At 38.9% G+C, this 12,994-nt stretch overlaps 1 protein-coding gene across 5 annotated transcripts in view; it reads left to right on the forward strand.

Moving 5' to 3' along the window:
* ARHGAP18 (Rho GTPase activating protein 18) overlaps positions 1-12,994 on the forward strand; it is a 121,292-nt gene that overhangs the window by 82,238 nt on the left and 26,060 nt on the right. For all 5 annotated transcript variants that reach the window (XM_028125336.1, XM_028125337.1, XM_028125338.1 and 2 more), the window contains 4 exons: positions 2,166-2,331; positions 4,467-4,558; positions 9,104-9,181; positions 12,305-12,464. In XM_028125336.1, coding sequence (XP_027981137.1) covers positions 2,166-2,331; positions 4,467-4,558; positions 9,104-9,181; positions 12,305-12,464 — 496 coding nt within the window. The remainder of the gene's footprint in view (positions 1-2,165; positions 2,332-4,466; positions 4,559-9,103; positions 9,182-12,304; positions 12,465-12,994) is intronic.

Here is a 12,994-nt window from a genome sequence, read left to right on the forward strand (position 1 = left end):
GTCTTCCTGGACTTCCAGCTCTGTGGAAGTATGTTGTAGCTGAACCAAGGAAGAAGGCCTACTCATAGTTCTACAGAAATTAGGATTTCATGAAAGATTTTGAGGAGATGAGAAGACTGCTATATGTGATTTTGGAATGTGAAGAATTTCTTTGGCTTGAGTTCCATGGAAGTTTGTCACTGGCCTGTCTTCTTGAACTATGAAACGAATGTGTAGACTAAGGAATCATTTCTCGTGATAAGTAAACAACAAAGACTGTGGGAGTAGAGTAGACTGTCAGTTATACCTATGGGTATTTACCATATTAGAAATTAAAATTGAGAAATTCAAAAATTATTAATCTACTTTAAGTACAGTATTACAGTTAGCATAAATAACTTCTTTTAAATGAAAAATAGTCCTATTTTCTCAAAATATTAAGAAGTGTGCCATGGTTTTACATTTCAGCAACTCCAGTGTCTCACTTTAGTAGAAGTCAGTTGGATTTTCACATCTGCATCTGTATTCAATCTGTCGCAAAAGCACCTATCTTATACCTTTGGAAAACTCCAGTGTACACTCATGAGCGGATGGGAGTGAAAAAGGCAAATAATGTCTTAGGTTTAATTATTAATAGTTTGGCCTCATAGGCTCCTTGAAAGGGTATTAGGTAACTCTTTGGTTCCCTGGATCTGACTTTGAGAATGGCTGCTTTAAGACCTGGTTTTTGCACTAGATTTTAGACCAGGAAGTGTTAATCATATGGTGAAAAAATGAGCGACGGGAATAAAAGGGAACTAGTTGAACATCCTTGGCCATTAAATGAGGAAGTCAGGGGTAAACCCAAAAGATATAGCCTTTATAACCATTTTTTTTTTGAAGATTTTATTTATTTATTTGACAGAAAGAGAGAGACAGCGAAAGAGGGAGCACAAGCAGGGGGAGTTGGAGAGGGAGAAGCAGGCTCCGCAGGGAGCCCAATGCGGGGCTCGATGCGGGGCTCGATCCCAGGACCCTGGGATCATGACCTGAGCCGAAGGCAGATGCTTAATGACTGAGCCACCCAGGTGCCCCCTTTATAACCATTTTTTAAATCAAACCATTAGAGAACAATCACGGTTTTAGGAATCAATAAATACAGTGGGACTATAATTTGTATTCAGTGTATTAGGGAAATTCATGTTTTTACTTTGTGGTTTGTTTTCTTAGATTTAATGTATTTAATATTAAAAGTGGCTAAAATAAGTGGTGGATAATATTTGCGAAAGGCAGGAAATAACGAAATACCACTTACTTGCCTGTGATCGTGGTATCTCTAAGTCTCTTTATTCAGCGGTGAAAGTAAAAATAATAGCAGCCATATAAAGGTGCTGGGGAAGGGCCAGGCAGTGAAACTCCACAACAGCCCTCTGAATTAGGTGGCCCTTCTCTCCTCCTCCCTACCCCCCGCCCTGTTTCCCCCTCATCCCTACCCCCTCTAGCTATGCCCACCTCCTTCCTCCTCCCCCCTCCCCTTCTGCCATTTTAAAGAAAGGGTAGTTAATCAATTGCCAGATTGTTAGTAGCTGGCCAGTAGCTAGATGACTGGGAGGCATTCTGGCTTTTAAAGTCCATGCTGTTACTATCCCTTGTACTCTCCCTGTTGCCCCAGTGCTATACAGACCTTCTGTATCTACATTATTTGGGGTTTTCTGACAACATTATAATATATATTACATTACAAATATTCAGTATTTCACATCGTATTATACATATTTGTGGCAGCATAGGTTAAGGGTACCTTGTACATTGTAAGTACTCACTCAGGGCTACTATTCCTCTTTCTCTTCCTCTTCTTCCTCCTCATGGTTTCTCTTGACTCCTAATCTCCTTTGTTGTTGAAGGTCAGCAGGAGTTCTTTTTCTCCTTCAGTTTTACCGTCTCTGTTGCGCTCTTAGCCCCTGGGATCAGTACGCCTGGTCCATAGTCTGGTCACCTTGTCTGTTGGACTTCACATACTGACTTCCCACAGCTTTGAGGATCATCAAGAGGATGGCTCTTCATTCTGACTGGAGCAACTTGGCCATAGCTTTCATTGTCACTGCTCTTGAGTACGGCTTCTTTCTATAATTACAGTTTTGTCGTCTGTCACTATAAATGGGGTTAGACCCTATTAACCCTTACTCTATTAATGGTACTTATTTTAGAATTTCAGATTGCCAAAAGACAAAACAGGCACCACCAGGATTGGTGACCTAGCACCCCAGGACATGAAGAAAGTTTGCCATTTAGCCCTCATTGAGCTGACTGCCCTCTATGATGTATTGGGTGTTGAACTGAAGCAACAAAAAGCTGTGAAAATCAAAACAAAAGGTAATTTTGAAATGAAAAACAGTTGAATTTACTTCAGAAGAAGCAAAGATGAACTTAGCTTCTTAGCAGTATTCGTGGAGGAGGAAACACCTACAAAATAAACCAACACTTGAATACATCTAAAATTCAGATTCTAAAACATTGCCTTCAAAAACTTTGTAACTTGATAAACATGCACTATTCTCCTAGGCTATAGAAAGTAAAGAGATAACCAAATACTTAATTACCTTGGAAGGAAATATTGAATTGAATTAAAGAATCTTTCTTTCTTTCTTTTTTTTCTGAATCGAGGAATCTTAACTCACATGCACTCTCATTTGAAAACTATGTGTAAAAAGATACATTTGGTACATAAACTTTATTTCCAGAATCAGATCTTGAAAAAATGACTTTAAGATAGTTGATCTTGGTTACTTTTGCTTATTTGATGGGATATACATGGGGTAGTTGTTAGTAGTCTGTCCCTTTGCTCATGTACATTCTACTTGTAACTGTTTTACAAAGCATTCTTCACTCGAAAATAATGCCATTGTGGCGCATAATACCACCAAATTGTACTCATTGTGGATATATGTAGTTTTTCTTTTGTAAGCAACTTGCTTTACCTATTACATAAGCAGACTTTGTTTTTTATAATGTGATAGAGAACAGACACCTCAGTTTTTATCCAAGATTTTATTGGTCTGGAAATCCAGATAATTCTCTCTTAATTTAACAAAGTTTAACTGTTTAGGAATCTCTGACCTCTTACTTAACTTTTAAGTTCTCTCCTAAAGAGATACCAAGCATGAGGATTATCAAGTTGCTATGGTAACATTAATAAAGATACATATTCACCTGATTGAAGTTTTAGAGGCAGTCTCTCTATAGGACTGAAGTGTACCTTCCCTCCAGGCCCTCTCTCCCATACTGGGCCCCAGGAGACCTCATTCTGTGCTCAGCTCCTCCGAGTATTATAGCTTAAGGCTTGGGATGGTGAGTTTCTGAGTTAAATGGTGATTCTGATTTTCCGCAAGGCCATTATGGATCATGAAAGACTTTAGATGTTTTTTCAGAAGCTTGTCACAAAGCCTTTTCCAAATATAAAATAGAAATATAATTTAAATAGCTGTGACTCAGTGCTCAGGACTTTTAAAATGGCTTAGAGAGGCTTTTTTATGTTTTAGAATTGCTTCCTAGCAAAGAGAGAAATATTAAGCCATTCTCATTAAGAGTATAACTATTAACAGAATAGATTTTCTTTCCATTTCTTAAATATTTTTGTAGCTCATCTAATATATTCATTTTATAAACCAGACTCTTGACATTTTTGAAGATTACGTTTTTTTTTTCATAATTCTTAAGCTACAAATTATTAGGTTACTGGTATTCTCTTGAATGGCATCTCTATCGAGTGTCAGTTTTCAGTGTGTCCTTGTTCCACAATATAATTCCGCCTTTCCTTGTTCACAAATGATTTATATCTCCCCTGATGATGTGTGTTACACTTCTGTGCTAACTGTTCATTAAATGATGGGGGTGGGGTGGGAGGTGCCAAGCAGAAGCTATTGCTCACACCAGACTGAAGGCATATGATTTTAATTTAGAAAAATTATAAATTATTCCCTTTCAGTTCTTCGTAGTTATTCCCAAATATACGAAACTACAAATCTCAATTCAAGACTACCAAGTGTTGATATTTTCTAAAGAAAAACATGTGTAGAACAAGATCATACTGTTGACTGGTTTCTTGATTATAGAATGTTAAATGTCAATTAAATATGGAAGAGATGAGTAAATACTTGCTTTCACCAAAACTTTTAAGTTGATTACCTTTAGTAAATTATTTGCATATTTCACATACTCCCATGGGACTGTTTCTTTTATATGACAGTATAACTTTTCTAATTATTTTGGTGATTATTTGCAGTCACTTACTTAGCTGTCTTTCCTTGCGAGATTGCTATATAAGACAGCGTCAAGATTTTCCTAGGGAGAGGTATGTACCTCATGGCTAGACAGTGTCATTCACTTAGTGGGTGCTCAATAAATAGTTGTTTGTTTGAATGACAGTATCAGAAATCTGATGCCTTAATATTTTTGCATTAATATTTTATAGATGGATGGAAGTTAAGAAATTTTATTTTTTGTTGCAGATTCTGGCCTTTTTTGTATTCCATTGATAGCGTTGTTAGAACAAGATCAGAAGAAAGTACCGGGAACTCGAATACCCTTGATATTTCAAAAAGTAAGTAGGCCTAAATGGGTCAGCCTAGAGAGAACATACTTGAACTAATTGAAGTTTTTTTTCTTTTTTGGCATTCATAATATTATAATATAGTTTTCCAGTTGATGTGCTCTTTTATTTTGTACTTTGATTTTCTATTCAGGAAGCAAATTTGTTTCAAGGGCTCATAATTTTTATTTCATGGTGATGTTTTCTGTGTTATTACTATAACTGTGATTACCTGGCATCATTTTCCTGTCTTATATTAGCTAGCTTTGTATAATTGAGATTTCAATTCTATAATACACAGGAGTGGGAACTGCTTATAAATTTCTAGGGAATTGAATCCTCATGAATATTTCATGCCTGTGTGTATTTCCCAAGCTTTCCTATTTACAGGGAGGATGTCCAATTTAATTTACCAATGCCTACTTCCAAAGTAGGCAAAGAAACCATAAAGTAGAATTAGAAAGTGATTGCTAAACTATCAAGTCATTGGTGTCATCAACACTCAATTATTCATAAGGGAATCCCCTTATTACCTACGGCAATATAAAAACTCCAGTCTAATCTTTGAGCCACCCTTGTTCAGAAACACAGATTACACATTGCTAAGAGCCAGGAAAGCACAGCGAGGAAGGTGGGTCAGATCAGTCATGGGCTACCCACGCTGTAGATTGTTTGCAGCAGCCCCAGCACATCACAAATTTCTGATAGTTCTGGGGATAGCAGGAGTGGCAGTGGGAACTTTCACAACAGACTAGCTCAACAAACTCATTCAGTACTAAAGCTCAATCTACTTGGCACTGATTCTTCCGCTATTCCAAACCAGTCTTTAGCTGTCTCATCTACTAACCTCTGGTTCCATTATTTCTCATGATCACCATCACATCCAAACATGTATCTCATTGTTTCTCTTGATGAACTTCGTTCTGCAGTTTGTTCTACTCACCAGCCTTTGCCAGCCATTGCTTATAGAACTTGTTTCTGTATGGATAGCTGTCAACAGTGCCTGTGATGAGCCGGGAGGTGCTGACAAATATGGGCCATATATTCATACTGTTAAGTAAAAGGTGCACGTTACCACTACAGATGACTGTGCAAGGCAAGGATCTCAGCAGCATCCTTTCCAAGTGGATATGCGTTCTCCAAAGAAACAGAACCAATAAGGGGTGTGTGTGTGTGTGCGCGCGCGCGCGTGCATGCACATGTTCATAGAGATTTATTCCAAAAAATTGGCTTATGAGATTGTGGGGGCTGAAATAGAGCAGTCCAGAGGCTGGAAACTTGGGCAAGAGTTGATGTTGCAGTGTTGAGTGCAAAATCTGTAGGTTGGAAACTCCTGTAGGCTTTCCATGTTGCAGTCTTGAGGCAGAATTGCTGGTTCTTTGGGAAACCTCAGTCTTTGCTGTTAAGGCCGCCAACCCACTGGATGAAGCCCACCCACATAAAGCAAATTACATTTGCTTTACTCAAAATGTACTGATTTAAATGTTAATTACATCTAAAAAAAACTTCACAGCAACTTCTAGACTGGTGTTTGACCAAAAAACCAATGATGTGTCACATTTGACTTTATCAAATTCACCATCACATCATTGAAAAGTAAGTTTTGGTCTCCACAAAAATTCAGTGATGTCTCCTGATCAGGCTGAGGTTTGCATGCAGTCCTGTGTCATTTTCTCTTGAAATTGTTTTATTTATGTAGTTATTTTACCTTTCTGGTCTATTCAGTATTCTGAAGACTTGGGCTTCCAACCAGTTTGAGGTTGTTAGATAGGAGCCTTGAAGACTTTTTTTGTTCACACAAAAAACAAAAGAGAGTAGATAAAGAGTTTACTATTAGATAACACTCATCTGTTTGCATCCCCTCTGAATTATAAGCAAAAAAATCAGTGATCTAGCATTGAAAAATATTTTTTCGATTGATCAAGTGTCACCTCAATTAGGTATTTCCTCAGTTTTGTACAAAGGAAAGAATTGGAAATCACTGATTTGCAAAAAGTTTTATTACTAGTTTTTAGAGGATTATACTCTCATTTATTAAGAATTATACCCCAAAAAGGGCTTTAACAAAGTTTATCTAATACCTGTGAATTGTATCTGTTGTTTTCTTGCTTGTTTTGTTTTTGCTCAGAGACACATTGTTTAAACCATATTCTTAGAAAAAATTAGGGAAATAAAATACTCTTAATTTTTATCTTTAGAAAAATTCTGACAAATTAGTAAATTCTGTTCTCACTGTCAGACTAATCAGCCAAATCAAAGATACTTTGTGTCAAAAACTTCTGACTTCATTTTCAGTTCATAAATTCATATAAGTATGTAATCTCTCTTAGGAAATGCTGTGAACATTACTGATACATTATGCAATGTCTCTTGTAAGATAAATTACTAAAAAGGAACACGATTAAAATATATAGGACAATATAGTTATTTTCCATTTTTAAATCTTGAAAATAAAAGGAGAACTATAAAGTATTATTTATATTTTAATAATGCAATATAATGTGGCTAAAAATGTTATTTTTAAAGTGAGAAATATGAAAAACCACATGGCATTCTTTCAGGCATTATATATACATATCTTTGTTGAATGCTAGTATTCCACATTAGAGAGTAATAAAAAGAACTTAAATATAAAAATTCAGATCTTATGCTCATTCGTTTAGAAATCATCCATTTTTCCTGTGTATTTGATGAAAATGAAAGGCATGTACTGTTGTGAAAAACTAATTTGCTCTAGCAGCTAGCATAGAATTTCATTTTTTACTACTAGAAACTTTTAAACATTTTATAAGATGAGATAAAAATGAAAATTGCTCAAACATTGAATAAATTTTGCATGCTATTATTTGATAAGGTTGGTTTTAAATCCTTTATTGAGTAATGCCCATCTAATCTAAAATAATTCTTGTAAGGTTTTTTTGCTGTGGGTTTATTATCTAGTGTAACTTGAAAAATGTGGTCTTAGAAAACATTTGGTTGAATTTTTAAAAATCATGCACTGCTTTGACTGGTCAAAGATGGTTCTTTCTTTAGCTAATAATAAATCCTTAGGAGAATTTGGAGACTATTCTTTGCTTTATTCTTACCTGACTCCCTGAAAATCAGTGTGTCCTTTGGCCATAATCCAGGGATAGGAGAGATGAAGTCATTAAAGAAAAATTGCCTCTCTTCCAGTGTCTACACGCTACAATATATCTGATTTCAGAACATCTGGACAAAGGTCAAAAGACCTCATTTTATGATACCTTGCTTTGCTCCTAATAGACACTTTTATAAGCAAGGGAGAAACAGTAAGCTTTATGTAGTTTATAGAGCCTTGGTAAATCATTAAAGGAGGTTTCCCTGAAAACAAAAAATAAAATTTTTACATCCTTTGGCACTCTGGAAGATTTTGTGCCTTAGGGTGTGCAGAGAGATTATAGTAAGTTTGGGAATGAGTGAAGTGTAGGTCTGTCTTTCGTAGAGTAGAAGGCTATGGTGAATGGGGGTGGGTGGTAGGAAGGAAAACGCACGTGATGCTAGTAATTGCCTTATATTTAACCTGAGGACAAGGAAATTGCTTTCCTTAAAATAGCAGAGTACCCCCTATAAAGCCTTTGTGCACTGCCCAGGGAATACATATTTCAATTGGAAGATCATTCTGCCAAGAAACTAACCACTTTTTTATCATCTTCCTAGCTTCCAACAGTATGTCATTGTAATTTCTCCATTTGCCTTATTCTTGTGGGTTTCTGCATTATTAAAGAAAACCCTTGTTATTTTAATGGGGTTCTGGAGATAGAGAGATCTGTGTGTATTCATTGGGTATCAGGTATGATTTAGACACCCTATACAAGAGTTGTTTTTTATCTTGGTTTATCACTAAAAGCTGCAAAGCTTAAAAATGAATATTTGCAAACAGGATTTTTTTTCCCTTCATACCATAAACAAGTCTTTCAAACAAACTAAAAATGAGATGTAAATATGCAAATACTGGAATTTCATAAGATTTATTTGACTGCAGAATGTATGTTTCTGGAAAAGCAGAAGTCATGGCTGGTCTTAGTTGCTTTTAAACAGTGAACATCTTCAGTCTCCATTTGTTTGGAGTATGGCAGCTGTTGTGTGAAATGATTACACTTCTGTAACAAAGGAGAATAAAACTCAACTTTTTTTTTTTTTTAAGATTTTATTTATTTGACAGAGAGAGAGACAGCGAGAGAGGGAACACAAGCAGGGGGAGTGGGAGAGGGAGAAGCAGGCTTCCCGCCAAAGCAGGGAGCCCGATGTGGGGCTGGATCCCAGGACCCTGCATCATGACCTGAGCCGAAGGCAGATGCTTAACGACTGAGCCACCCAGGCGCCCCAAAACTCAACTTTTTCTCAATTGGAAGTAAAGTTCTGAGACTTCCTGGTTTAAAGGCTAGTGCTGGTGCAGTAGCATTCACAACTTCGTGAAAACCAGCTTACACATCATTGTGATCAGTTTGCATTTATTTATATGTGAAGCAGATGTTAAATTTGGAATTGTACCTGTTATGAATAACCAAGTCAGAATGTTCTTCTGTTTGTACATAGCTGATTTCTCGAATTGAAGAGGGAGGTTTGGAAACCGAAGGCCTCTTAAGAATACCTGGAGCTGCTGTTAGAATCAAGGTAATCTCTTGGTTCTACTCATGTAACACTTTATTGTTTAATTAAACTTTTGCATTTTCAAAGCTAACTTGTCCTCCCCACCCCTTCTTCCCATTGTTAGTAAAGTAATGTTCAGTTTATATTTAGTTTTTTTAGGATCTCTGCTGGTTTTTGTTAAGTTTTGATTTTTCTTCAAACTCACCATATTAGCTATAATAATACTGTGATAAATAGAGAAGCAAATAATCTCTTTGCTGTGCAAACATAAAACAGAAACAAAAGTGAACAAGCAAAAGCCAAGAGTAGTTCCAGCCTTCTGATGAAAAGAGAACACAATGGGTTCAAAACATTAATAGGGGACTGGTGATAGATTTAGTCAGCGTGAGTAATAGCAACTGAATTAAAAAAAAAAAAAAAGAAAAGTGCGGATGATAAACTCCACCAGGTGAGCAGAATGGGAGATGTGACCATAGTCCCCATACACCAGTTCATGGGGGCTGACAAAATGAGACTCTGCCTCAGCTCCTTTCCTGACCTTCACAGTTCCTGTCTCACCTGATACAGCATAGCCTGAGTCTGGCTTGTGAAAGAGGCACGGTGATTCCCAGACTGCCCTTTCTCCCTCCCCCTGCTGCCTTTTCTGGCAAGCTGGCGTTTTCTTCCCACTCTCTCGGGATGCTGTGCACCCTCCTCCTCTACCCCTGTCACCCAGCTCCTGCTCTGGGGAATACAGCATCCAGTAAATGCATGGCCAAGGTAGAGTTACCCTACAGATGATGCACAGTGCATAAGTGTCCCAGGGGATTTGCATGTTTCAGGGGCCTCAGGCTTGGAATTGTAGCTCTATCTGGAAAACGTATCTAGGAAGAGTTTTTGGTTAGCAGCCACGAACAGCCCCCCAAGCCTCTACATTCAGCATTAGCTCTCAACTGAGGTGGCACAAATCATTGCCCACATCCAATCTACTGTCTTCCTGAATTTGCGAATCCAAGCGAAAATAGGGTAGGTCAAGGAGACCTTTTCTGTTCGTTTCCTTAAGACTTATTCTATATGACGTTTTTAGAGCTGGATCAGGGAGAACTGAGTGTTGGTGGGTGCACGTGCTCCCCGCCTGTGACTGTGGCCTCGGGGCTGCCAGGATTGGAATCACTCATCAGACATTTCACTGTTCACGTCACCTGCTTATGCTGATAAGCTTCCTCGATGTGGGTTGCTAGTTTCGGCCTACTTGGCTCTTACTGCATAGAGCGATCTCCGTACAATCGGATTCGAGGAACCTGATACACCCTGCTCACAAATTTCATTCAGCTGGTGTCCCCTGGGTTTGGTATCCGGTTCACAGAGGTCCCCGAAACCCTTTTGGGGCCTGTGTAAGTTGGATAAGCTGCCATTGTCTCACTCCATTTGCTAACATTTAGGGCGATCTTACCAACAGTCAAACATGGGCGTTGTGTGTGTGATTCTGAGATAAGTTCCGTTGAGAGGCACATTCTCTTACAGAGAGCGAATCCCTCAGAAACAGGTCACGTGACTTCATATTACCCCTTGGGCAAGAAGACCCTTTCTCAGCCCCCTGGTCACAGCACTAATGAGCAGACTGTGAGGCCCAACTCCTGAGAGTCATAAACATGTTTACTTCAGTACACAGTGGTGAGCAGAATGGGTATTTTATGTTTTTGACTGGATAGCTGACAAGCATAAATTCAACTAAATGTAATTTCTAAGAAGGTCAATTAAGTGGATTCTGTTGGCTCAACTCTTCAACCCAGCCTGTTGTCACATCCCAAATTATGCAGCAGCTGGTCCGTTATAAATGATTTAAAGATAATATGCAAAATTTTTGGTTGTCTTTCTCCCCTGCTCCACCAAATTTTTTGTGCTCTTCTCTCTCCTTTCCCCCTCCCTCCCTCCTTTCCCCCTCCCTCCCCCTCCCTCCCTCCCTTTCCCCCTCCCTCCCTCCCCCCTCCCTCCCTCCCTTTCCCCCTCCCTCCCCCTCCCTCCCTCCCTTTCCCCCTCCCTCCCTCCCTTTCCCCCTCCCTCCCCCCTCCCTCCCTCCCCCTCCCTCCCTTTCCCCCCTCCCTCCCTCCCCCTCCCTCCCTCCCTTTCCCCCTCCCTCCCCCCTCCCTCCCTCCCTCCTCCCTCCCTCCCTCTCCCCCTCCCTCACCCTCTCCAGTCTCCTCTTTCTCCCTCCTCTTCACTCCTTCTCTCTTCTTTCATTCTTCTCTCCCTCCACCTCTCTCTCCCCTACGCCCCCCTTCCTAGGCTCACCTTTATGTATTTCACCAATTACAGAAATAACTGGAGGAGAGGATGGAGTTGTGTAGGAAGGAGAAAGTGTAATAAGTTCACCTCACAAGAAAAATGAAGAACAGTCTTTGGGAGAACGGTTTAAAATAATCAAGGAAGTGACAGAAACTTGGAAGGATTTCTAACCTAATAGGATTTATGCCACAGTGAAAAGGCCTATATAAAATAGTAATTATGAAACTAAATTGATTACTGATAATTGGGCAAATCTCATAGAGTCCTCGAGGTAAACGAACTAGGTATTTCTAAATCTACACGGACTCACACTGTTCTCTGCAGTTGGCGGCAGGTCGGCCGTGCCACTTAGGGCTCGTGCAACTCAGACAGGTGTATTGATGTCTTTTCAGGCCTCATTTGCTGTAGAATGTGGTTCTTCATTTCCCAGAGGTGACTAATCAGAGCCTCCTGTTTGAGGCCCAGAGATTGATTATGTATTTTGTTATGTAATGTATTTCTAAATAATTTAAAAGAGACTTTTTAACAGATGATTTTTACAATTGAATGAAAAATGATAGTATCAGAAGTAAAGCCCCCACATGGAATGACTGTTTTAACGAATCTTTTCATGATTAAACCTTTACTGCTTAAGGTCTGTTGCAGAGTCAGGAAAATATATACAGTTTTTTAATTCTGTGGCCCTGGCTATAATTTGTCACTGGTAAATTACACTTGGCCGAGTAGTATTTTTCTGAGTGACAGAGAAGTGTTAGCCTTTGGTACTTTCAGATTCTTTTCTAAGGAGTAGAATCTCTTGGAAAGTGGGAAGTGGATCACACTCTCAGCAGGAAAAAAAAAACGCTTACTGGTAGCTTTTTTTTTTTTTCTTCTGCCTTTCAGAATCTTTGCCAAGAACTGGAAGCAAAGTTTTATGAAGGGACTTTTAATTGGGAAAGTGTCAAACAGCATGATGCAGCCAGCCTGCTGAAGCTCTTCATCCGGGAGCTGCCCCAGCCGCTGCTCAGTGTAGAATATCTCAAAGCCTTTCAAGCCGTCCAGAGTAAGTGCCATCTCTCTTTGAGGCAGCCCTTGTGCTGGTGCCATCCATATTAATTGTTTTAATGACACTTTGCCTCACTAAGAATAGAACCGGATATATTTGGAGAGACGTATTGACTCTCCGTCAACAGCAGCTCGAATGCCATACATTGTTGTCCTTTTCCTTTATAAATATACATCTCTGAGGAAATGGGTGACAGAATGTTCTCATCAGGTACAGACTAATTGTGCGCCCATTAAGCCATACAATATATTTTCTTGTTAAAACCTGGAACTTCACATTTCTTGTATAATAGAATGAGTCACGTAAGATCTGATACATTTTTCTTGCCAAGTGTTAAAAGCAACACTTACTGGAGAAGCTGTGGATTAAGTTATCATCAGTGCACAAGGAGATGAGGCAGAGTCTGTGATTATTTCCTGAAAAAATTAAGTTCTGAAATTGTCATGCAGAAACGTGGAACAAATTATTTGGCTGCCTCCTTGGAGGAGGGCTACAGACTTCTACCTTGCCATTTTAGGGTCTTGGGC

The sequence above is a fragment of the Eumetopias jubatus genome, unplaced genomic scaffold (genome assembly GCF_037043125.1).
Source record: "Eumetopias jubatus isolate StellerSeaLion01/CBP00866 unplaced genomic scaffold, mEumJub1_p1.0 scaffold_6, whole genome shotgun sequence".
Taxonomy (NCBI): Eukaryota; Metazoa; Chordata; class Mammalia; order Carnivora; family Otariidae; genus Eumetopias; species Eumetopias jubatus.